Source organism: Trachinotus anak, unplaced genomic scaffold (genome assembly GCF_046630095.1).
Source record: "Trachinotus anak isolate AG129_WGS33_773 ecotype Australia unplaced genomic scaffold, CSIRO_AGI_Tana_v1 ptg000009l, whole genome shotgun sequence".
In the NCBI taxonomy this organism is placed as follows: Eukaryota; Metazoa; Chordata; class Actinopteri; order Carangiformes; family Carangidae; genus Trachinotus; species Trachinotus anak.
Window position 1 is genome coordinate 14963087 of NW_027273860.1, and position 26861 is coordinate 14989947.

General features: G+C 40.7%; 1 protein-coding gene across 2 annotated transcripts in view; it reads right to left on the bottom strand.

Moving 5' to 3' along the window:
- Window positions 1-23189, bottom strand: part of rsu1 (Ras suppressor protein 1) — a 31406-nt gene extending 8217 nt beyond the window's left edge. Inside the window, exons 1-8 of one of the 2 annotated variants that reach the window (XM_071485530.1) lie at window positions 22884-23176; window positions 22637-22758; window positions 22435-22485; window positions 15861-15981; window positions 11585-11703; window positions 10087-10169; window positions 8907-9021; window positions 7843-7975 (exon numbers count right to left, since the gene is read on the bottom strand). In XM_071485530.1, the coding sequence (XP_071341631.1) occupies window positions 7843-7975; window positions 8907-9021; window positions 10087-10169; window positions 11585-11703; window positions 15861-15981; window positions 22435-22485; window positions 22637-22745 (731 nt within the window). In that variant the 5' untranslated portion in view covers window positions 22746-22758; window positions 22884-23176. Of the gene's footprint in view, window positions 1-7842; window positions 7976-8906; window positions 9022-10086; window positions 10170-11584; window positions 11704-15860; window positions 15982-22434; window positions 22486-22636; window positions 22759-22883 lie in introns of both variants that reach the window. The other variant, XM_071485531.1, reaches the window with a different exon arrangement.
- Between the last annotated feature and the right edge of the window lie 3672 nt (window positions 23190-26861).

Consider the following 26861-nt stretch of genomic DNA (forward strand, 5'->3'; position numbering starts at 1 on the left):
GTTTAGAGTAGTCTAACTCGCCTTCATAATGTGGTTTGTACAAACCACATTATAATGATGATCAGAAACTCCCTACAACAAATGAAGGTACCTGTTTCTGAGACCTAAAGCTAACTGATACAGTAATATTCTCAAGTGAATGTATTGTGTAGCAGTGAATTACATCATAAACACTAACATGCATATTAAGGTCATTATTATGTGTAAAATCTGAACATTTCCAAATTTCCAGTTTCTAGAAAAGCACCATGGAAAACAGCAACACACGCTGCTCATAGTTTAACATACCCCCTCCATTACCCTGTCTGCACCTGCATGGCCACAGCAAACCTCTAGGAAAGTATACAATTTCATACTTGTACACAGCAATGTAAAATACACACTGACAGTAGAGATAAGCTGGAGACTCAAACAACTGCTGCAACACTTCCTTTTCACAGATTTAGTACTTATTGCGTGTCTATGTTCAAGCTGATACAGCAGAAGACCACAGTCCGACAGCAGCCATCATGCATCTCCAACCAGACAAGGACGCAGTTATGGATGTAATAATCAATCGACCACAGATCATTATTTGCTGATGGTTGAAATACTGTATGTCTTTGGTGAGTGGCTGATCATTATTCGTGCTTTCGTCCCACTTGACAGTGACTGAGTATGGTCTGTGTCTTATATAGTGAATGGATTGACTGCATTATAAGTGGTTTATTAGGTGACTGGGGTATTGCAGTAAAGGAAGTACGGTTGCTGCACGTCAGCTGAGAGCCTCCTCGAAGTGAAACTTTTTGACGCGGGTAGACAGTATATTCATGGCGTGATGAATGGAGGGCCGCCAATGGATAGCAGACATACACACAGTTTTATTACATGCCGCTACAGCATGTGGCTGTTGTTGTTTTCACTTTGTGAGTCTGTGTGTGTGTCATCATGGCAAAATGTGGTCATGGAGCCACCCCCTACAGTGTACTACTGTCTGTGATTTATCAACAGTATTATTTTTGGTTTGTCATGAAACTTAAGGTCAGTAATGTTAAACGGTTAAAACATGCTAATCATATGGCTATAGTTGGTCTGTTCCATAAGAAAAACAGATGTTATTTTAAGTACATAAAATTGTAGAAGTGTGTAAATCTAGCTCTGGGCTAACCGTTGATAAAACAAAGCAACTGAATTTACTGTAAGTCACACAGGTCAAGTAACACATCTTTCACTTTCTCACTGACTGAACGTCACACACTGCTGAAGCTCTGTAATAAGAATATTCAGAGAATATTTCTCAATCTGACTACGGCAAAGATCACCAGCAAAGATCATTACATGCTTTGTATAATCCTGCTACATACAGGAAAGCCTTGACACTGAACATGACCTCTATTGTGAATTGTGAATTTGAATTGAGGCCTTCTGGACGACATTATGTGACACCTCTGGTCAACAAAAAGATAAGAGGGATCCTTTGTAACAAATACAATCAATACAATGAATAAACTGGCAATAGAATATCCCCATGTTGGAGGATCCCATTAACTTGTACTGTATAACCTGTAGCACATAGCTGCTGATGTTTGACCTTGTGTGTGTGTGTGTGTGTGTGTGTGTGTGGGTGTGTGTGCGTTTCCTCACTGCTTTTATTGTCCCTGCTGTTTTTTATTGTGCTGTTGTTTTAATGGTGAGACAAAGACACATTTCCTCAGTAGGATAATAATAATAATAATTCTATTCTATTCTATTCCGTGTGTATCTGTGGAGAAGCTTAATTTCAGCTCAGGATGTGAGCCATCACTCAGCCTGTGTTGACAGCAGTATTAATTAAAATGGGGCATCTGTTCTGTGAGACGCACATGAGATGGATGACCACAAACACGGCTGAAATGCTTCCTGTGACACGCCTTTAGGGTCAATTCTTTCTAGTGAGGCAATTGAAGAGCATCCAGCGTACGCTGTGTAAAAGCACTGAGTAAGGTCTGTCTGCAGATACACAGTCACAGCTCTCTAATTGGAAGCTAATTGGCTGTTAATTGTAAATTCTTCTTGAACTTGAGTTCTCATCTGTTTAAACAGCTGCTACATGTGGAGTAGGAAGAAATCTGAGACAGAAGAAGAAAACACTTCTCAACTATTACAAATTTACAGGATCCACAGTATGGTGGTATTCGTTTATTTCATATTCAATACCATATCCTTCTGACATCCACTTTTTGGCAGTAGACCTCTGTGATCCAGGGTTGGGTTACCCTAGCAAATGAGTAAAGATGGCACCAGGTGTCTGTGGGGGTCTGTTAGCAGATTGGTGTCAACCCAGGTCGTTACTGCCCTAACTGTGGGAAGGTTGGGAGAGCTAACGCTAAAGCAGTTCCTTTTGATTTCTGTGATATATTTGTTAAGATAAAATGTGGAAATATCACATCAAAGGCTTATGATCTTGCAGTGAGGAGTAACTTTTCTATTAAGAAATGTATTTATTTCATATATTTATGTTTAATTGTTAATGAGTTTTGGTTTTTAGGATTGCTTTGCTTAGTTTTTATGTTAAATGTCTTCTTTATGTTTGCCTTTTAACATCTTGGGACCATGTTGGAGATAAGTGTTTTTCACTTCAACATTGGATTTTTGTTTGTGTCTGATAATACATAAATGAAATCAATCAATCTTCTGTATTCGATTTAGATTTTAGTCAGTGTAATGTTTGTAAAGGTAGTAATATTAATACTGGGATTTTAATTCAATAAATATTTATACAAGTCATTTCAAAAGTATTCTCAAACAGAGATTGAGGAAAACTCAGTTTTTTCCCCAACAACACTGAAACGCTATGAAACGAGAGCGATATGGAAAGAGAAAGGAAGGCAGGAGGAGGAAATGAATAAAAGATAGTGTATTGCAGGGAAAGAGAGGGGTTTCTCTCTACAGTATGTTAATGTGTCATGAGCTACATAGTCTTGCGGCTCTCTCTGTCAGGATAACAAGATTGCTGATGAAACATGTATGACAGGTAACATATCCCAACACTCTCTCTCCGCCTCTCTCTTTCTGTCTCTCATGCACACGCACACAAAATGATGTAGCTGGATGCTAGTATTTTAACATTTAGATAAATAAATGTTTGAGTCTCCTCACTACAGAAGTGTTATTCTAGGGACAATCTCACTGTACACTCCAAGCAGTTTAGAACCGTCCCAGTCGGAGGGTGATGCAATTCCAGAGGGAATTTTCCTGTGAAACAAGCTGCATGTAGTTCAGAATAAACTACGACAGATGTGGCCAAAGGAACAGGAACTGGCATCAAAAAGTGTTATGAAAAGAGTTGAATTCTTCCTATTCTACAAAGACCTTCTGAAATGACCTGATCCAAAGAGCTGTCTGAGGTGATAAAGAAGAAAATAAATGCCAAGCATGGTGGAGGTAAAGGCCACAAGGCAATTTCCAAGCAGCTTCATGTTCCTCTGACCACAGTTACCCATATTTTGAATAAGTTTAAGGTCTGTGGGATCATAGCCAACCTCCAAGGATGCGGCTTCAAAAGGAAAACTAACCCACGATGGACCAGAGGGATAGCTTGAATGGTGGATAAACTGAACTCCAAGATGAAGGTACAACAGTGTCCAGTTACACCATACGTTGCATTGCTTAGTTGAGATCAACAAGATTTCCACAGTGGGCAGACTTAGGAGTTAAAGAGACACTCTACCTGTTCTATATGTCCACATTGGAAGGTAAGATGAAAAGCCTGCTGTTAACAGCCTCCCTGACCTCTTTCCAACAACTCCAAGCCTTCTGCTCGTCTTTGTAGTCTCAACGCCACAAATTGCATGAACAGGGTGAAGCACACTTTTATTCTCCTCAAAGGTGTTCATGGTGTTGCACTTCACACAAAACAAGAAAAAATATTTTCACAAGTGAGAATCCATCTTGCCAGGCCCCAAGCTTTAATGCTTGCAGCAGAACCACAGCAGTTCAGACCAACTGGCATCCTATGAGGGTGATACTACTAATTACTTCCATGCCTGTATACATTTTTCCTAAAATATGGTCAGATCTTCATCCAAGTTACGATAATGAACAAACTAAATCTATATGACTAATAACACACAAGTCATTGTGTAGCTCTTGTCAATACCGAAAACACCATTCAAACATTCACAGTCTAGGCTCTAAAAAATTATGTGAACCCCTCGGCTAATGGCATCAACAAAAGCTAACTGGAGTCAGGAGTAATCAGACCTGGAGTCCAGTTCTGTGGCTACTCTTCCTAGAAGTGGACATCCAGCTAAGATGACAGCACAATGCACCATGATCAGCCATGTAACAAAGAACCACAGAGTAACAGCTAAAGGCCTAAAGGAATCATCGGAGCTGGTTAACATCTCTGTTCATGGTGCTAGGTTGAAAATAGTAGAAAACATCATTTCTTTACCAAGGAAAATAGAAGAGCAGAGTATTATTATTACTTTTACTTTCATATTAAAGGCTCAGCCCACTAAATTAGACAGAAACTGGAGGTGCAGACATTGTTTGTGTGTGTGTTTGTGTGGGTGCGGTGGTGGTGGTGGTGTGTGTGTGTGTGTGTGTGTGTGTGTGTGTGTGTGTGTGTGTGTGTGTGTGTGTGTGTGTGTGTGTGTTGAGTTGGAAGAGGAAGGACATTTAGTCAGGTGTAAATGAAGCTGTGAAGACACAAAGATCTCTTTGGGAAATTATTTAACACCTGTCTAAAGACAGGCTGCTCCAAGCTGTGTGTGTGTGTGTGTGTGTGTGTGTGTGTGTGTGTGTGTGTGTGTGTGTGCGCCTACATAAACATTGTGTCTTCTCTTTTGCTGTTGCCCTTTTTCACATGCAACCACACATCTTTCTCACGTGTTCTCACAGTCTGTTCAAACAGTGTCTGCAGCAGACTTAGAGGGTATATTCAGCGCGATGGTCGTCACAAGAGGCAGAACAAACTGAAAATAACCACATTTGGAGGAAAATGTGCTCCTGCTCCTAATTGTTCATCAGATCAAGAGTAACCGAACACCCTCTAAAAATTGTGTTTTTGTTCATCTTGAGTGGTCCCAGACTCCTTGGCATCACTGTTGTGATGGTGAGGTTTACCAGTGCACACTTCTGGCCACACCAACGCACACAGGTTACTGATACTGACTGTGGTCACAGGTGAAACATACTGGAGCTTTCAACCAGAGGGGGTTGCTCTTAAGTTACTTTTTAAAAGGTACCCTGTGGAGTTTTTGGTCATGTAGCAATGTGCCAATGAACACAGGGGGGAAAGAAGACTGCATGCTACCAAGCACAGATGTAAACAATGTAGGATTTTTAAAAAAAGATTTGCAAATGTTTAGTGAGGAATGAAAAACATTCTAAGTGATTATTAGACCTTGAGGATACACACAATGAGTTCTTGTAAGACATAACTTACGTCTGTTTACAAGAGAAAACTACATGGGGCAACTTTAACTCAACTAAGTGAACGCTTAAGTTGATTCTCTTTCTCTATGCCTTTCCTTCCGTTGATGTTGATGTGCATTCGTAAGTGAGAGACTTGTGTGGTTGATTGTTGATCATTCCTATTTGATTGATTGATTTTGATCTGATTTGGTTTTTATTTGGTGACTGAAACAAGATTTAATTGATAAAACTGAAATGATGGGTTTATCTTGTACATTTTTGTACATTTTTGCTATCTGGACTTTCTGTCCAGTGTGTTTATATCAGTGAACAGTTAGTGACTGTGTCAATTCTCCTTGTCTAGCACCCAACTCAATTTTGAATGTTAGGGAAACACCTACGCTACAACCTAATTGACTTGTTAGGACTTGTAGGCAGGTCAAGAATTGTCATTAAGAATTATCAACCCATGACATCCTAGAGCTTCATAGACTCTTCAAACCTTGTGGTAGAACTCTACAACCATCAGCTCATCTAAGCAACTCACTGTGGATCTGAAAATGAATCTAAGTGCCAATTTCTGAAGTGACTAATAACTTCAAGAAACGCAAGTTGAAACTGGAGCATACCTCAGAGTCTCCTGACCTGAACATCACTGAAAATCTGTGAATAGATCTTAAACATGCTGAGGATGCAAGACAACCCAAAAATATCTCAGAGCTTGATATGATCCGCAGGAAGAGTGGGCGAAAATTCTAAAATCAACAATAGAAAGACTCTTAGCTTGTCACAAATGGTGTTTGAAGGCTTCTTTTTTGTTTTCAAATAACCAACTCCTATTGGTTCAAGAGCACTGTATGGAAAGATGTGCTAATAGATAGAAGACTTGCTTGCACACATTGCTCATACACGTATGCAAACATAAGATGGACTGGAATATGGTTGAGACATGAGACTTTTTGTCCCACTCACACACAGCCACACAGTGCAGGGATCAGTTCCAGAGCATGCCTCAGAGCAGCAGTTTGAAGCATTCACACAAAGGATTTGCAGCATCTCTTTCTGTCTGGAACAAAGAATTAATAGCAGCCTTCTGCTTCACTGTACTGCCTCCAACCCTTTCTTTTTGGCTTCAGAAAGTATTACACCCTGTCATTTTTTGCACCCTTTTCAATGTTGTAGATTTTATTTTAAATGGATAAAATTGCCACTTAATTCAGTACTTTGTAGAAGCCCCTTTGGCAGCAGTTACAGCTTCAAGTCTTCTTTGGTAAGTCTCCACAAGCTTTGCACACCTTGATTGGGGCAGTTCATCCCATTCTTCCTTGCAGATACTCTGAAGCTCTGTCAGATCGGATGGTAAGCGTCTGTGAACTGTCAATTTTATGTCTCTTTGCAGATGTTCTACGGGGTTTAAGTCTGGGCTTTGGCTGTGCCCCTGAAGTACAGTCAGACTTGAGTTTACAACACACATGCGTTGGCTGTTTGCTTCCGGTTTTGTATCAGTCTCTGGTTGAATGCACACTGGAGCAGGTTTTCTTCAAGGACCTCTCTACAATTGGCTGCAATCATCCTTCCCTCAGTTCTGACCAACCTCCACATCCCTGCTGCTGAGAAACCCCACCACAGCGTGATGCTGCCACCACCATGCTTCACTGTAGGGATGGTATCAGCCAGGTGATGAGCAGTGCCAGGTGTTCGCCAGACACAGTGCTTGGAGTTCTGCCCAAAGGGTTCAGTTTTTGTCTCATCAGACCAGAGAATCTGATGATTCATGTTCTCAGAATCTATTACTCCAACTGGGTTGTCAAATGCCTCATATAATTCTCAAGAGTGACCTTGGTCTAGCCACTCTACCATAAAAGCCTGATTGATAGGGTGCTGCTGAGATGGTCACCCTCCTAGCAAGTTCTCCCATCTCTGCAGAGGGCTGCTGGAGTTCTGTTGGAGTGACCTTCTTGCCCAGTTACTCAGTTCGGTCAGATGGCCAACTCTATGAAGGGTCCTTGTTCCAAACTTCTTCCATTTCACAATTATTAAGGCAACTGTGCTGCTGGGAACACTGAAAGCTTTAGGGATGGTTTTATACTCTTGCCATGATCTATACAACCCGAACCCTCGCCACAGTTTTACCACAGAGAGTGGGATCTAGAAAGAGTTCCCTGGACCTCATGGTTTGGTTTTTGTCCTGACATGCAGTGTGAATTGTGTGAGCTTATATAGAAAGGTATGTGCTTTTCTAAACTATGTCCAATCAACCAATCCAATCCAACCCTACTGCCAACGGTCAAATAGCAAAGACAAGCACAGCAAGCACATATTTTCATTTCAAGATTTTCCTAACAGTGTAAAGAACCTGGGTTGAGTTTATAAAACCCACCTGTTTGTAGTGTGAGCAGCAATATCAATATGAAAATATCATATTGTGTGTCTGCATGGGTGTGTGTGAGTGTGAGCACTTACTACTTATAGGTCTCTGAGCGAACATATTCAAAAACATGCGAGACACCCAGCTGGAACTGGTCCGCGATGGGAGTGACCCAGGGATTATTCTCTGCCTTGAACACCTGTTTCGGACCAGTCAGATCCAGATTACCTACAGACAGAGAGACACACAAACATACAACTGAACAGATCACACCTGAATCTGAGCATCAGATTTATCTGTGATAAAGCTCATGTGTCAGTAGCATGGATTTCATGACGGTGGTGGTGTGATGGTGAGGGGAATGTTTTCTTGACACACTTTAGCCCCTTAATACCAATCAATCACGGTTTGAAAGCCACAGTCTGTCTGAGTATTGTTACCGAGCATGTGCATCCACTGACGTTCACAGTAGCATGGATAATGCTCCATGTCACAAAGCAAAAGTCACCAGATCTGAATCCAGTAGAACACCTTTTTGGGATGTTGTAGAACAGTAGACTCACAGTGCGAATGTGTAGCTGAGAAATCTGCAGAAATGATGTGATGCTGTCATGTCAACATGGAGGAGAAACATCAAATGAAAGTCTCCAACATCTTGTAGAATCAGTGACATGAAAAACTGAGGCCGTTTGAGAGTAAAGGAACTACCCGCTATTAGTGTGCTGTTACTAATTAAGTGCTCAGTGAGTGTGTATCAGTATTTTTTACCTTTGAAATAATCCTTAGTTTTCACACTTAACCTGATTTGTATTGGTGCACATTAGTCATAGTACATCCTTCCAGAGTGTGCCACCCCCACATTTGAGTGCACACATTGAAAATCAGTGGATGAACAAATCAGTGCAGTATGTGACAAATAAATCTTTGAACCTTTGAATCTCAATGCTACAGAGCTCATTATTTCTGACTAGCATGGACAGTAGCCGCTGATTTATGGACACTGAAACGCCACATTTGTTAAAACAAACATCCAAGGTGTACTGTTAGCTTTCTATAAGCTGGTGTTTTTGATTTTCACTGGACTCCTTCGTGATAGATGATGTGTGATTCTGTGTATACAGTATGTGCATGTGTCACTGTGTATGTGTGTGGTCAGTACCAAGTTCAGGGGGCAGAACGGTCAGTCTGTTGCCCTGGATGTGAAGCTCTTTGAGTTGAGCCAAGTCCCCAATCTCCTTAGGTAACGAGATCAGATCGTTGTCTCTCAGACTCAACTGGACAGGAGGAAGAAACAGAAGAGGAACAGGACACACTCATTTAACACACACAATCTGATCCTTATATAGAAACAACAGCATCAGTTTGTTAAAAGCAAAAATACTTATACCAAATTAGATTTCACGAACATACTGTTTTTTGTTCATCTGTTCCTAAAATCTATTACTTTGATAAAATCTAAATCCATCATCGCTATCATGTAAAACACCAAATATCAAACTTATTTTCTTTGTCTCTAGGTACTTTATTCATGGTTCTGACGTTCTAACTCTGCCTCTATCACATGAACATGCTTGTAGTTGGAATAAGAAAACCAAGAGTTGCCAGATAACAAGAAGACATTCTGGATATGTTGTAGTACAGGCCTCTGGATTGTCACAGTATGCTACCAGAATAAACTGAAAGATACCTCACACACATGCAAATTCAATACCTACAGGATTTAGAAAATACAAGTACTTGTATTTGATCTGGATAATCCATGGACCTCATTGTTATCAGTTTTCACTTCAAGTACTTTCACTTAATGAAACAAAGAGTCCCTGTGTAAACTGTTTGGTGGAGTAACACTGTTCCTGCTGCTATTTTTTAAATGTCTTTTTTTCCAATGCTGTGACCACTGAAGCGAGTGAAATTTCATTTACCTCTATTGTACTGTAGTGGAGACCAAAACCTTGACAAATTAACTCGCCTCAACTCATCTTTATTTATATAGCCCTTTACACACAGCACAGTTGATCCAAAGAACTTTGCAGCGCACACAAAGTGAAAAATACAACAAAAAAAGGTCAAAAAGAAAAAAAGAAAAGAAAAATATGTCATCTTTATCTTTTCAAACTAATTATCAAGTCATTAAATCCAATCCTATTTTAAAGATGAACTATAAGATTACTGTAACATATGCGCTGTACACTGTCTGGGTGCTACAGTGTTTTGTATTTGTGAATCAGTTAAGAATCGTAAAAGACAAGACACCGTTTTTCAGCCACCCCTACTGGTAACTCATGTACCCACTAGATTACCTACTGACTTTCCTCTATGTTGCGTTGACATGAACTTACTATTTGCAACTTGGTCAGCTTCCCGATGTCGACAGGCAGAACCTCGAAGTCGTTGTCACTCAGATAGAGAGCACGGAGAGTGGCTGCAAAACAAGCATCTCTGTTAGTCTGCGCGTGTGTGTGTGTGTGTGATTCTAATCAATACCACCAGTCAAGCCCGATTAATAATACTGCCTCACAAACTGGACAGAATCAATCTACACAGACCTTGTGCTTGTCTGGCAAGACCACAGACAGACAGACAGACAGATGGTCAGCTCTGTGTGCAAAAACAGTATTTCACAAAGAGGCACTAACAAAGTTGTCTCAAAAAAAGCTGCTTCTGCTGTAAAGTCCTATTCATCTTTTAATGTGAAATCTATAATACACTGTATATGACTAATGTAGCATGAGGCCTGGCACCTTCTTCTCTCACCTCCATCCCCTGATCCCTTCTACTCTGTTGCCACCTGAGTGAAAACACTGTGTCAGATCATCATCAGCTGGTTGTGCTACTTAGCGAACCTCAGGCTAGTGGGCAATAGAGTAGTTTACCAAACGCTGTAGCTATGATACAGTTTAAAACAAAAAAAAAATTCATTGTCTTTGGGACACATGCACTGGAAGTTACACAGCAAATCACTAAAACATGTTCAAACTCATAACCATAGGAACATGAATATGCACATATTCATCTAACCATGAAAGTTTGTTTGTGTCACATGTAGTTTTTTAGGAGAAGTTGGAGGAATGAGTCTGTATTGTTGCTGGTGAGAGAGTAATCTATATACGCTGGGATATACTGATAAATACGAGGTTCCCCAGCATGTTGTCCACTGTATTGGGAAACGTTGGCCCTTAAAACAGGGCAAGAAGCTCATCGACACAGTGGCAGGATGGACTATTAACTCATCTAACTTCTTCTCTGAGAGCAGACCACTTCTCTATCACTGGTAACTTAGCATCAGATCACTGAAAGTTTACAGTACTGAATGATGCTGAGCAGACAAACATACACTTTAAGATGCTTAAAGCACACAATAAATGAGTGCTGCTAGAATGAACATTAGAACATGTGCATTTCTTCTAATCTTTCTTAATGTTAAAAGAATAGTTCGACAATTTGTGATACTTACTTGATTTCTTGCTGAGATGTATAAGACACTGATATCCCTCTCATTTCTATCCATTAAATATGAAGCTACAGCTAGCAGCCAGTTAGCATAAAGACTAAAAACAGGGAAACGGCTAGCCTGACTCGGTCGAAAGATTAAAAAAATAATTCCTAAAGCTCAATAATTAATACATTTTGTATTGTTTGTTTAATCTGTACAAAATTTGAGGTTTAACAAAGATTATTATTATAGGAATATTTCTTGACCAAATGCATCAATTTCCTTGGGTTTCTTTAGTAAATATTACACCAGTGTATGTATGTGCACCGCGACAAGTGCCTTCTTTCCCCCATAGTGTGTGTGTGTGTGTGTGTGTGCTTGTGTGTATGACAGTGTGCACTCACTGAGGTAGAAGAAGTTTCCAGGCAGGGAGCTCTGGTTCAGGTTGTTGTACGTGAGGTCCAACACTTCCAGAGCCGGCAACGAACCAAACCCTCTGGGCAAGGTGCTCAGACGGTTCATGCTGTGTTCACAAACACACACATGCCAAACATACATTACATACACAAACCCACCACTGTGAAAATGCCCTTAACTTGAGCCAGTTGCTTTTCAGATGATGGTACAAGATCCATCCATCTATTAGCAATATAATGGCAGAGCTGACATGATCACATTTACTCCTACAGGCCAAGTTTCCAGTCAACCTAATCTGCATGTCTTTGAACAGTGTGAGGAAAACGCAGGAAACCCGAGACAAGAGGACATGCAAACCCCACACAGCCCTGTGTGTGGTGCTAAACACCACACAGTCATTTAGTTAAGTAACATAATGACCAATAATCTGAAATAAGATCTCAATTTACTGATCATGTATCAGAGTTATTTCAGAATAGCTTTCCCACTGGCATTGTTTTATTTTGACAATACAACGGTGAAGGCCAACAGCTCACGAAGCATGTGCTTCCATCTGATCGCTCCATAAATTAACTAGTTCTGAACGATGTTCTCATACATCAGCACAATATTTCAGGGCATTTGAAAGGGACAGTGTAGTGATTCAAACATGAATGCAGTAACTTCATGGCTCCATGACGGGGCGTCTGACCAACTTAAACTGTCTTACTGTATTCACTCCTGCTATTAAACGAAATTCAAAGATGTGTTTTGCTTGTGGTTACATCACTTGGATGCTTGATCTTCACTGTGCAGTACGATGTACAGTATTGACACTAGGCGGTCTGTTTTGACTTTCATCTTGAAAGAAGAAAGCCTCTCTGTGCTAACCTCCAGTCTCAGTTTAACATTTCATCGCACTGCAACGATTTGCACCGTCCAGTACGCCGATTTTTTTAACAGCGCAAATAACAAGGTGCTTAGGAAGCCACTGGGTGTTCCATATGGGCGTAAATAGCCCGATAGCTGCCATGTAACTCCACAAATAAATTTTAATTTTTCACTGAGGGGAAAAATTTTCCAAAGTATGGTCATGTGTTTGGAGGTCATGTGTATGGATGTCATGTTTCATATTTGTCGGAAAAAATTGGCAGAATAGTGGATTGGCAGTGGATTGAGCACTTTGATACTTTCACAGGATTTATATAGCACCTAGACCTCCTTTATAATAAAAAAGACATGGAAATCACACTTTCTACCATGGGACCTTTAAATATGGGTGAAAACCTATGCTTTAAGTGTAGTAATGTCTCTTAAGACTACTGGACTATAGTGGAATTTAGGTAAACAATATTTATTTGTTCTAATCTACGACAGTCAATTAAAAAATCATCTAAAATCTCCAACCCTACTTCTAAATCTTAATCTCTCGTTTCTAAACAAGCTCCATGTTCATGTGGACGAAGCATCAGCCTCGTCAGTAATCAAGTGAGTAGGAAGCAGCTAACCAAAGAATACAAATTTCTTGATTTTGGTGTATTGCAGGCAAAACAAGTGATAAAATGGAAGAAAATAGTTGCACCTAAACTTGCAACTACACTTGTGCTCCGTCTCGGCCACTGCGTTCCTCCAGGGAAGGTCTGGCATTGCCGTCTCTGTACACAAGGCAATCTCAGTCCAGATTGTTCTCCTTTGTGGTTCGCCGATGGTGGAACGAGCTACCAAGTTCTATTAGAGGAGGGGCGTCTCTCTCTATTTTCAAGAATCTCTTGAAAACTCATCTACTCCGAGAGCACCTTCTTTCCTAAAAACCTTAACATGTCTAATTAGCACTTTTTGACGCACTTCCTTATGCAAACTCCCAGCACTTATTAAACAGATGTAGCACCTAATGCTTACATGAAGGTTTCCCACTGCACTGTAGCTTTACTTTTGTCCTTCACTTGTAAGTCACTTTGGATAAAAGCGTCTGCCAAATAAATAAATGTAAATGTTAAAATGTATTGTAATGGCTGTTTGTTTATGTTTATGCTTTTCTTTACTTTGTTGGAGGAACTGTTAAATTGTATGACTAATTTTGTCATATGCTTTTGGTTTTAAACACAAGGAAGAGAAAGAACAAGTATGTATTTTTGTTTTGTGTGTGTGTGTGTGTGGGGGGGGGGTGTATACTATGTAATATATACTGCATAATAAGGCTATTGTCTATATAATGAAATCTCAATAAAGACATTGTTAAATAAATTTAAAAAAAGTAGGAAGCAGCTCAAAAGTCTAGACAGACAGATGAGACAGGGAGGATTTGCTGCTGGAACAGACACCAGCTGAGCTTACACACACATATACACCTGTGTACGACTTCCAGGTCATACGGACGACTATTCTGTTTCAATTCTATTATGTGTATTTGACAAATGAGATTAAGCACTTAAACGGCTCAAACACAGAGGCACACATCGGCCGACAAATACACACAAGAGAAAAATAAACAGACGATGAAAAGTGAACGCACAGACTGAATAGCAGTGTGCGGCTTACACTATCCAGATGATGTTTGTCTGCGGATCAATACCCACCCAGGCTCACCTCCTAATCCTCCCGTCACCGACATCCTGCCTGTGTGAGCCTGCACTCATTTCTAAAAACACACAACAAGCACTTCTAGCCAACAGGTGAGGAACTGAACCCCTCAAAAATGTGTTACATGCATCAACACACTTGTGAAAAATTTGGAGGTTGGATCAGTTTATATTTGTAGCGTCAGCATACAACGTGAATGGATCGTTAAGCGTGTTTGATAATTACTTAAGCTCGAACTTGCTGGTGAAGTGTATTTTAGCTGAAGTGTAAGTACTAACCTGAGGTTAGACCACCCTTTAAATAAGCTCACTGACCCATTGATTTGGTGCTTCCTTGCCATACAGCCTCGTTAACCAAATCAAGCAGAAAGGCTTAAAGGTTCAAAATGACTGCTGTGTCCAGATCTGAGCTGGAACTGTCTCAGGGTGCGATTTGGGTGTCAGTGTGGAGAGACTGCAGTGATGGAAAAATGAAGGTAGAGACCGAGGTAGAACTGGAAGTGCGTATGGCCTTGTTTTACTATATTCATGGGGTCCAAAAACCAGGAGCGATCTTTATTTGCAGGGTACCAAAATGCTGGACCCCACAAGTTTAAATGGCTGGGTTAGGGTGGTTGTAGGCATTCAGGTGTGAGGGTTAAGGCAGAGACAGTTCATACACGCTTAGAATCATTTCCTGTGTCTGCATCATGTGGGTTTCTGCCCCGGCCCTTTAGAAGACTAGAGGTAGGTCCTGAGTCTATTTACTCCAATGGGAGAAGTGAGCATGAGCACAGACTATGACCAATTCACAAATCAGGAGAAAATCAGCTTTGTGTGAGTGTGAGTCTGTGTCATATTTTTGAGGGGTCCTGCAACACATATCTCCTCTCTCTGAGGGTTGCTGCTCAGCTCACTTTCCAACCAGATAAAGAGGAAATTTAAAAGATTTATATGTGAAACTATGAATTAAAAGTTAAAACTGAAATAAAACTAAAAAAAGATAATTCCGTAAGACTCTCATAATCTTGTACTAGGTAGATCAGATATTAAGACGCAAATTTGTACTGTATCTGGTGTTGTGCTTTTTTTTTTTGTAGACAACAGACAATAGTCCATCAATTAGTGTTAAAATGTCCAAGCGTTGTACAACAACAGACTGTAATAACAGCAACAACACAGCTGCCTTTTCTTTTCCAAAGGATGCAGACAGGTTAGTAATTAATTAGATATTTATATTAGCTACTGTACTGCTACTGTCACATTTCATACCAGCTGACCACACCCCTTTTAGGAGACAGGAAGTGTATACCACACCATCATACCAGTGACAGTGATACCAGTGATCTTAAATTGACCCAATTCCAATTCACAGGGTCACAATTTGATGTGATCCCCAATTTGATTCAATATCAATTCAGTTAGAAATATTTCAGTTACATGCATTATTACAAATGTTGATGTTTACATTATGAATGGACCCCAAAGCAGTTACATTAACACACTGTTTAATTTAACATGAGCAACAGATTGGACACACATTTCAGGAAATAATCGGTTCACCGGCCACGAGGCATTCTAATCCCGAGAATTGATTTTGGTCAAGGTTAGGGTAAGAGGCTCGGGACTGCATAATCTAGATGGTGGGGCCCCACAAAGATACTAAGGCAAAGGTGTGTGTGGGTGTGTGCGTGTGTTAAAAAAAAAAAAAAAGAGTGGGACATACCCGAGGTTGAGGTGTTTCAGCTTCTGAAGACTGCTGATCTGAGTGGGCAGCTCTTCGATCTGGTTGTTGAACATGTTGAGAACCTCTAGGTTCTTCAGTTCAGAGATGTTAGCAGGCACCGCTGGAAAACACAGCCACAGAGCAGAGAGATGACACACGCAACACACACTTCTCCGCGAGGTTCATCGCGTTTCATCTCTAGATCACACAATGTGTGGTTAGCACCCATCAAAAGCCCCAATTCCTGACAACCAGAGCTGATCTTAATTAGCTGCAGGCCTCTGACAAACCTCATGTAATTAACAACACCATTAGCTGCTGTGTGGCCCTGCTTCTACATGCTGATATTGGAACAGCAGACAGAGCAGTTTCTCTATCCGCTACCATCTACAGTTTTATTCCCCTGTGGTCTGTGGCCACAGAGCCGGACACAGATCAATGGGCTGATAAAAGAAACAGGAAGTTTATTGGATTATCAGGCTGATCAATGGAAGAAGAGAGAGATAGAAGCAGTGAGAGGGAGAGGAGAAGAGCAAACCAGGCTCTGACCTGAATGCCGCCAGAAGGATCAGTGTTAGAGAGGTGAGGTCTGGGCATACTGATACTATATCAGCTGGACCTGTGTGCGCATGTGTGGGAGGATGTAAAATACATACTGTACAAATTTAGACACTAAGTGCTGCTGAGGTGAGGACTGCCATGAAAAGCAAGACAAACCTCAACTATTGTGCTTATCTGTTTATTAATCATTTGGCTATGTGCCAAAGATGTCTTCATGAGAGGTTAGATCAGCGTAGATCAGCCGCTGTCTGCAGATACAAACACACACACACACACACCAAAAGCAAAATCTCCACCTCTCCAAATGTCTGTGTAGGAGGAGTTGATGAGTGGAAGAGACAGGGCGCGATTAGGCCCAGGAGGCAGAAAGAGAGTAATGATTTCTGTACTTCGTGATGCAAAACTGTGATGAAGAAATTCAACTTTGGAAGGAAATTGTAACTGCTAACTAGATCCTGAAAAAACTCCTAAATCATATTAGACTGACCAAGAATCAGGAGCTGTTACCAAAGCAATCAGCACTTTGATATGTGACTTTTGAAAGCAACAGAGGAGCGACAGAGCTCCACTCACACAGCTTTACGTAGACCCAAAGGTCCAACTAAGCTCAAAGAGAAATCCCGGGGCTAGAACAGTGACATGAAATTTTTGGCACTGAAATAAAATTTGACATTGAAACCAAAACCTGAAATGAAAAAAGGACACTGCTGCATTCAAAAACTTGTATTGGCACTAAAAACGGGTCCCACTGAAAAATAAAACAGAGACATTACAAAAACACAATCTTATTGTGTTATTTAATTTGATATTTTGTGTTTTTCAGTGTCAACCTTCACATTTTTTCTTCATGTTTGTCCTTTTTTTTAGCAGCAGTTTTTCTTTGTGTTCTTGAGAAAATAGTCCAGAATGTTTCCACTGGAAACAAGATAACATCCGATATCTGCACAGGCAACTGATTTATCACATACTAATAGAACAAATGCATTGTGTATGTTTTTTTTCAATTATTTCATACAGTGAAGAAACTATGAGTCAGCTACTCTGTCATCCGAAAGTAAATCAATTTTGTATTTTAATTAATTGTCATTTAAGTTATTTATGAATTAAGACAGGTCGTTTAAAGTCACCCAACTGTGACAGGCATTTTAACAGTTTTACTCCTTCACCTCCAACCCAGTGTAAGTATGTTTAAACAGAGGGTGTCAAAAATGAGTGAAGATCAGCCGAGTTTACTATCAGAAGTAGGACAAACCCATTGTTCTGCAAATCACAAGTAAGATTCAAGTCTTTGTTTTGAGGACCCAAGTCCAGGACCATCCAGTCCCAAACCAAGTCCTAAAGATTTTACATATTTCTGTCTCTGTTGTTGAACAGTAGAGTCTGTACATCTGAATTTGAGAATCTGAGGCATCATCTGTTGTGTGTCTGCTGAACTGACAAACTCACATTATGTTTTATATATATACATATATATATTGTCAGGAAAACGAACAGTACAAAATGAAAGGCATGGAGAGGATTTGAAGGGAGGGTGGGAAGTCATTCCAAGTCAAAAGGTCCAAAGTCCATGTGAAGTCACAAATCTCTGGTGTTAAAGTTAGAGTCAAGTTTCTGGTCTTTCTTCAGTTTTTCAACTGAAGTCTTAGGTCTTCAGTCTCCTGACTAAAATCTGACTCGACTAAAGTGAGTCAAGCCCACGCCTATCAGTATCAGTGAACATCATCACTTCATTAACATGGACCAAATACTGAAGTTCACAAAAAGTTGTCAATTAACAGCCAATTAAATTGAAACATTTTAATCCAACTACAGCTGTCTTCATCTCACCTTTTGTTTTGTTTTTTGTTTTACCTACACAACCTGGAAACAAGAAAATGACTTAGATTCTGCTTTCTCAGTTTATATTTACAAAACTAAAATATAACTGGATTGTTTGCTTTTAAATTCTGGAAACGTGACAGTACTTGTTTTTCTACAGTATGAAAGGTACTGAAGATGTTGAAGGTGGTTCTTCTTCTTCTGATGTCAAACGCAAAGGGAAGAGAAGGAGGGCAGGCTCATGTGGTAAATACTGAAAACATCACGTGGCATGGCAGCGGCATGTGCTGATTCAACAACAGGTCCGCCGCCACACACCAAGAGTCATGTGTGGAGATCATCAGTTATAGACGATTAAAAGCCAGGAAACACCAAACTGATCTGAGCAGCTCAACACAGGACAGGTTTTTTTTTTCCTTTGGTGTTAACTTTGTATTCACAGCATGTCATCGACATGTTCGTGTCCTGAAGAGTCGTCATTATTGTTTCTGAATTGCGACTGCTGGCATCTGTGGAAGCAACACTGTCAGAACATAACTGACTTCCTAAATGAATATTTTCACACCACCGATCAGTCACCTCTTTAACCAATTGAAACTACTGCTTGCACACTGAACTACAATACTACTGTGCATGTGTGTGTTGTGGTATTGAATTTGGAATAAAATTTCACTGGTATTTGCACCGACTACCACATTTCTGGTATGGTGACATCCCCAGTAGCTTGGAGCTAGTAACTGTTTTCCACTGACAGCAAGAGAAACTGTAAAGAGTTTTTTGTTTATCATTTTCTTAAGAACACGCAGAACATGAAATTTTTTTCCCTAAATAGGATTTACAGTCAACAGCAGGAGCTGGCTCTGTTCTGTGTGTATCTGACCACATTCAGCTCATCCATCTGAGAGAAATTGGTGTTGTTTATTGGGCAGTTTTTGCTTTTTGATAGAGACAGTGACATGAAATTAGAGGGAGAGAGGGAATGAGGTGCAGCAAAGGGCCCGGGCTGGATTTGAACCAGCTGCAGTAAGGACTGAGTCTAAGTGGTATGTGCTCTACTGGGTGATTATTTGGCTCATGGGCTGCTTGATAGGGTCAGAAAAATAAAGATTCTCGCAAGTTCAGAGACATAAAAGTGAATGTGAGACCCTGTCATACAGTCTTCGTCTATAATCCAGCAAGTGGAAATAGAGGATTGTGGAGATGGGCTTGGTCGGCATGCAGCTGCAGGAGAGAGAGAGGTGTGGAGATGGCTTATGAGAGCAGTGCCAGATGAGTTGAATAATTAGCTGCTTGTTACCTAATCATACTCCTTCTTTAAATGCAGTAGCACCTCAGAGCCTGTGGAACTGTTGTAAAGCCATGCAACCAGAGACGCACGGCAGAAAGTTGAATTTATGTTGGAAGTGTGTGTGAGCAGTCTACACATTAAAAAGACACTGTTGGAGAGTGGATCGTCTGGTCAGTGTTTGCATTGGGGGGGAACTCACAGTGGCTGCAAGAGCTGCTACAGGGATATAAATAGGAGAGTCTGCATATTATGATTTTATAGACGGTTGAGCAGCTGATCATCATCTCTCTATTATCCCTCTATCATTTACTCGTTTCTGTCGGTAAAACAAACAAACAACAAGTTGCTTTTTTCACTTCCCCTGCTGTCATTCTATTCTGCTCTATTGTAAATGGAGTAGAGCAGCGACACAGCCGCTCCGCCGCCTGAATCGCAGCGCCAGCACTTGTACAACAGCCAACAGACAGACAGTCTATGGTGTGTCACAGTCAGTAAAGACTATGTTTCTCCAGAGCTGCTGCATTCAAAGGTCCCACTGTTTCACTGTGGATGTCAGAAATCAATTTCATTTAGCGGCCTTCTCTGTCTCCCTGTGGGCAATCAGTGCTCAGTCAATGGAACACCACAACCAGCAGACAAACCTATCGTATTTATGAAGTCCTCCACACACTAAATGATATGCTGCATCCTTTTATGTGTTAGTGGGACCTTGGGAGCTGCTGGATCATCAGGGTGTGTGTTGGTGTGTATGAAGACAGCCCAGCAGCCCTGTGAGACAACACTGACATGACCTGCGACATTTAATGTCGGTGCGTGATGGGGAGCGGTCACCTGCACCACCTGTGACAGTGTTCCCCTTAGGTTGACAGCTTTAGAGGGAGGCTGCTCCATGATGGCTCTGTAGCTGTAACAGCAGGACAGCTGCTGGTGCTCTCAGAACCAGCATCCCTGCCATCCTCGGATGTGTGTTTAAAAAATCCTGAAACGCTCTGTCCTGACTGTCAGACGTTTGTCGATCTTTGGTTTTAGAGGGATTTCTAACACTGGTCGTCATTGGACCCGCCGATCTGTCCCTCCTCTGCTCCGCTCGGGGGAGGGGAGGGGAGAGACTAGGATTCACACAGTTTAAGAGGAAGCAAAGGAGAGGAGAGAAATGCCACCATACATGTCAGCAAACCGCAGTACACACGCTGAGCTGAAATGAAACGCGTGCCCGTAAATTAGGTAAATGACAAATTAAAAATACAAAATATTTAGTTTGGGGGGGGTAGCAGCCGGAAAAAGCTCACCCTCTCTCCCCTCGAATGGAAGACTTTGGAAATGCAACGATAACTCTTGACCACCTTATTCAGCAGGGTCATTCCATACCGACAGACCTGGGACCTCGCAGTTCATCTCATGGACTTTCTTGTAAAATTAATGTGAAAACTTTAGCATTAGAGTTTAAACATTCATGACAATGAAGTTTTTACCAGAATTTTTTTTAAGAGATTCCATGAAATTAACTGGAAAAAGTTCTGAATTTTAGGTGAGTTATCACTGAATGACACAGCAGCAACATCACTGTCCTCTGGATCAGACGGAGGTGAGGAAGAGATACAGAGGGCCGACTGTTTAAAGAAGCATAAAGTGTTTTTATTCAGGCTCTTCCTTTAATTTATCACCTGTCTATTGAACTCGCCACACAGTGATATTTCCTGCTGCTTTTACATGCTGTTGGCTGAGTGGGACAGCTGAGATTTCTCTACAAGGCTGGAGTTACTGAGCGTTACCTTGAGAATGCCTGAAGGTGGGTAACTATGCTGATTATGTTATCGCCACTTCTGTCTGATCTGGGCTATAAATAGCCTAGAAGAGTGAAATGTGTGTAATCTTTTCATCTCCAGCAGCAGATTAGAAAGCAGCTCACTTTGATATGTCACTATAAGCTCTGCTTACCTGGAAAATAAGGAAAGCAGGAGAGGAAAAAGAAAAGGCAGAGGAAAAATGACTTAACATTCCTAATCCTATAGTTTTATTATACTTTTTATAATTACCCTTCACGTTCAACATTCAAATGACACACAAATTAAGTTATCAAACAACCAAAACTTTATTTGGTTATTCACTTCTCTATTTTTTTTTTTTTCATAATGTATTTTAAACACAGGTTGGTGTGAGTGTGTTGATGGATCTGTGATGACCTCTGCTGGTGCAAAACACCATTACATCACTTCATTCCAACCAACTGTTTCTGAAGACGTCCACTCAATTTCTCATACAAGAACTATGACAGAAGACCATGAGCTGCCATATTTACAACATCAGCAAGCTGTATAACAGACTGTGACTGTAATTAAACAATCTGACTATATGAACGTCAAGTCTCTCAATGCAGCTGGCTTAGGTGTAAAATATCAGTCATGTGATACGTAGCGGTTGTATGTGGGGATGTTCTGCAGAAGCGCTTCAGAGCAGAGCGAACAGGTCCAGGATGGACACTGATAAATCAATGGGGACACCACAAGCATCCCAGTGGGACTCCCTTCTGCGACTGCACTGCCAGACTATCTAACAAGGGGTCAACCCTTAACTGAAAAAAAGAAAAAAAATCAACCACCACCACAAGATCTCTACTGGCACACCTTAAACACAGGCTCCAGTGCCACATCCATATCCAATGACGCAGACAGGGTTCATGGTCTCCCCTCATATATGACCACCTATCATGTGACCTAGATTTGGAGACACCTAGGTCCACATTGAAGTCACATGATGACACCTGGTACAGCCCCACCGAAAAAGACTGTGAGATGCAACTGGAGCTGCAAAGAGACACGCAGACTCATTTCTCTGCTGTGAGACGATTCGAGCTGCTGTCTGCAAGAGAGCAGGGGGTCGGGGACGGGGGGTGGGGGTGTAGCTTACCTGTCAGCTTATTGTGGCTGAGGACCAGCTGGGTGATGTTAGACAGAGTGACTGAAACGACATGGAACAGCATCATAACAGTTTAGTGCTATTTTAATCAGGTTCTGCAGCTGATGTTATTAACATACTACAAGTGTTTGAATTCTCTGTTCCTGTAATAACCTGTCACCAAGAACCACTGAGACATAAGACGTTGTCTTACACAGTCCTGGGATGTCCAGCATGTTGGAAATGCCTCTGTCGCACATCTCAACCTCAGGGAGGTTCTTGTCCCGAGTCTCCTCCACTATCTTCTTCAGAGACTTGGACATCTTCCTGAAAACACTGATCCAAAGCACAGGGAGTAGTTAGGAAAGTAGTCATTCGCACAGTATAGTATATAACAGCGAGAACAGCACAACCAACGTTCAGCCACAGGAGAAACTTCATTAATTATTGCGGGTGTTTACCGTTTGAAAAAAAGGGAATGAAAAAGGGAGAGATGTTTAGTTTAGATCCAGAGAGCCGCTTCGCTTCAAGCTCACACCCTACCGGAAGTTTGTGTGAGAGACACTCTTCCATAATAGGATACTTCCGGTTCCTCGATGTGTTCAGCCCCGCCTCCGTGTCAAATTCCCAAAACTCAACGTCTGATCGCAAAACAGCCAAACTGCGAATCTAAATTATTGTCATTCAAAAATATGATTTACAATGTGAAGTGTAATTTGGATCTAAAGTTACAGTTCGTTTTCCATGTATCTTGTTTTGAGTTCAAAGTTTTTCCTTTGCGTTAGCCATTACGGTAAATGGACAAACGTTCAAGGGGCGGGGATTCTGCGTCGTGTAGCCCTGGTGCTCTCCAATTGGTCCGATTCACTGTCAATCATATCCTGCAAGGAACAGTAGGAAGTGACAGCGTCGCCGTATTTTTTATTTTTTTTTAAATCAACTTTATTAACTTCAAAATATTGCAGAAAATAATGGTACGGGGAAAAATAAAACATAAGAGAAGCAGAAACAGAAGCAGGATTGTACAATTTAAAAGCACACATAACAAAATAATGATAATAATAATAATAACAACAATAATAATAATTTATCTGCTAGTGTTGTATTCTGTGTTTTCAGGGGATGAGATGAGTCTTTTATTTTTAAATACGCGACATCCTGAGTCACAGAGCGGCTGTTTTTGCCAGGGAGAAGCTGAAGAAATCTGGTTTTGTGAATGTTACCTTATGCGGTCCATACTTTACCAAATTAATAAGGAGATTTGGCCCAAAAATTACTTTAATGAGTACACACTACTTTAATGAGTGGCTTCAGAGACCTGGTAAAGTGTGCACTCGAGGGGAAATATTTGCTTCTCATCCTAGTTGCTTTCCACCATTAATGTGGGGGAAAAAATCCAGTCTTTACGCTAAGATAGGAAGCTGCTGGCAGTAACTTCATATCTACTGGGATGAGACATGAGGGTGGGAGCAATCTAAACGTCTCACTCAGCACATGCAGAATGTTGAGTAGTGTCGACCCCACTGCCTTTACTTTAGTTAAAGCAAAAGTGCTGCACTAATGAATCCTAAAACCTGGAAATAAGTTGGCATTTTTGCCCTCTGGTTACCTCATCCAAAAGTCTAGTTTTTTGAATGGGATTTTGGTTCGATGATTGACATAAGATCTCTGGCTAACACAAGCTCAAGACATTTTTAGGTTTTACTTGACCAAATTAAATTCCATTGTGAATACCCCACTTTTTTTAAGCTTGTCTTAGAAAAAGTGTTTGCCAACAGTTGGTTAAATGAGACTGTCCGGGACCTTAAACGTCATCACACCGAAAATGAAAACTGATCTATTCACCAATCCACCTTAAAAGCCTCATTGTCTTTCTACTCACATATTTGAAAAACATTAAACCATGTCATCCATGCAGCTCTCTATCCAACTATGTCAAAATACTACACTACAAAAAAAGTCCTGCATTCAAAAGTGGATTTGAGTAAAAAAAAAACAGAATATGTATTATAGACAAACATGTACCAAGGCGTGAAGCGCAAGCCTCCTGAAGCTTTCCAGATGCTTCTCTGTGTCTGACTGACACAAACAGTGGCTGTGGTTGTAATGGCCATTCAATTAACAGTTATCATTGTTGGACTCATGATGGACATTTTTTTAAGGACCAGAATCAATGCAGCAGAACCAGAGATATTATCCTTTTTATTCCACACATTTGAATCCTCGTCAGAATTTAGTGCCTACATTACCCACAACAGTTTGGTGTTTGATGGACAAAGATGTTGCTAAATCCTGAGTGGTGCATGGAAAAAAAATGACATTACCATTAATCAGCTGATTCTAATTTCTGTCAACAATCAAACTCCTTCTAACTATAAATACCCTAATGTTCAATGTGACTCACACTTTCCGAGGATATCATGACCTCTGATGTCCATCAACAATAAATCTCCATAAATCAGTTTAGAGAAGAAAGAAACAGAAAAAATACACTCCTTTTAACTACAGAACTTCCCTGAGATTGATCTCATTTTTAAGTTTTGTTCAGTATCACTGTAATCCAGCGAATGTTGTTTGAACATTCATGGCTACACTGCAAACAGGAGCTGAACACAGCTGAGTCAACAACTTTTCATGGGGACAGTTTGATAAAATGAAAACAAATATAGGTTAACAACCAACTGACTGAGTTGTCTTTGAGCTTTATCAAAATGGCAGTTCAAAATAATTTGCCTGAGCAATGTAAAGTTTTGAGAACCACTGACCATCACTCACCAATTACATATGAATTGTGTGATTCTCCTGGAACCACCAGAGGGCAGTGTTTAATCAAACAACTCCATCCTGAGCTTCATAGCGGTCATCCTCAAATCTACTGTGACAAGATAAGTATTAGAATTTATTCCACAACAACAATATTAAGTCAACTACTAACAGTTTTTTTTTTTTGCTGCAAACACAAAAAGCCCAAACGAGATGTCTGCATTGTGCTGCAGAAGAGACGTAATTTGTGCTCTGCTGCAACTGACTGAAGAAATAGGTCTCTGATGTATGTCTGTGAAGAATCTCAGTCATCCTGGTCATGGATGACTTGGAATTGGACCACTGTGACTCTTTACTTCCCCCGTTAGCATGACCTGAGAAAGGTTCTATCAGGTTTGACAGATGTGCTGACCAACACACCACAGGAGTCCAGGAACACAGCGGCTTCAATACGATGTTTAACCAACACAGTCATGTGAAAACCCACTGCACAGATACACACCCATTAGTGTTACAGCTATTATGAATGAATATGTCAGAGCCAGAATCATAACAACCTCCTAACCTCATAATGATCAGCTGCATTAACAAGCTCTGGTAACCAGCTCCACTAGTTATTTACCATAACTGTAGATGTACCTCTCAGCAGACACAGTTGAGGGTACTATTATTCCTGCTGTGGTCACAACCAGCAGCAGTCTAATGCATAACACATAAAACTACATCATAACACAGCTCAGCCTTCCTCTGTGTATCACAGGGAACGCAAAACCCATTGCAAAAGTAATGCAAGCAATCATTCTGTACGGCATACGACACTGTGCCTGAAAACTCAAAAACTCTCCAAAAAACCTTCAACGGGGAAATAAAATGGAACAAACCTGTGTTCTGCGATCAGTCTACACTTGGTCCCACAGACTGTTTCGTGGAGGCAGCATGTGCCAGTGCAGACCTGGTACAAAACGACAAACCTGAAAATGCAATTTGCACAATAGATTGTTCTTTTTTTTTTTTTTAAGTGCACGGTTGCCATGCTAAAAAAAAATCCTACTTTGTACTTTATTATATTCATGTATTATGTATCATGTATTATTATTAATTTCATTTACTTTAATGCTTTGGAATCCAAGGGACAAGAGCAATGTGCTTTGGGTATTTGGCAATTCAATTAATTTAATTAACTTGTCAGCACTGTGACCTCACAGCAGGAATGTTCTGGGTTCAAGCTTGCCCAACAGTTGGCATCTCTCTGTTTGAAGTTTGCATGTACCCCTCAGGCCTGTGTGGGTTTTTATATGGTACTCTGGCTTCCTTCCACAATCTAAAGACATTCCCCATAAGTGTGAATGTCAGTAGTTTGTCTCTACATGTCAGCCCTGTGATAAACTGACAGGCAGTTGAGGGTGCACCCTGTCCTTGCTCAATATCAGGTGGGTGTGAGCAGAAACTATCTGCTTATGACAAAGGCAAGTAAAGTCACACTGGAAGAAGTGACAGAACAAGACAAACATCCTCTGGAACCTGGGGTGTTGATGAGTAAGATGAGCTGCAATTGATCAAATGCTGAAGATGGCAGATATTGATGAATAAACTATGCCCACATTCATCAGTCAATATGGCACTTCAGATTTAGGTTAATACTTATCCTGAGAACAAATATACCAAATTTGGTGAAA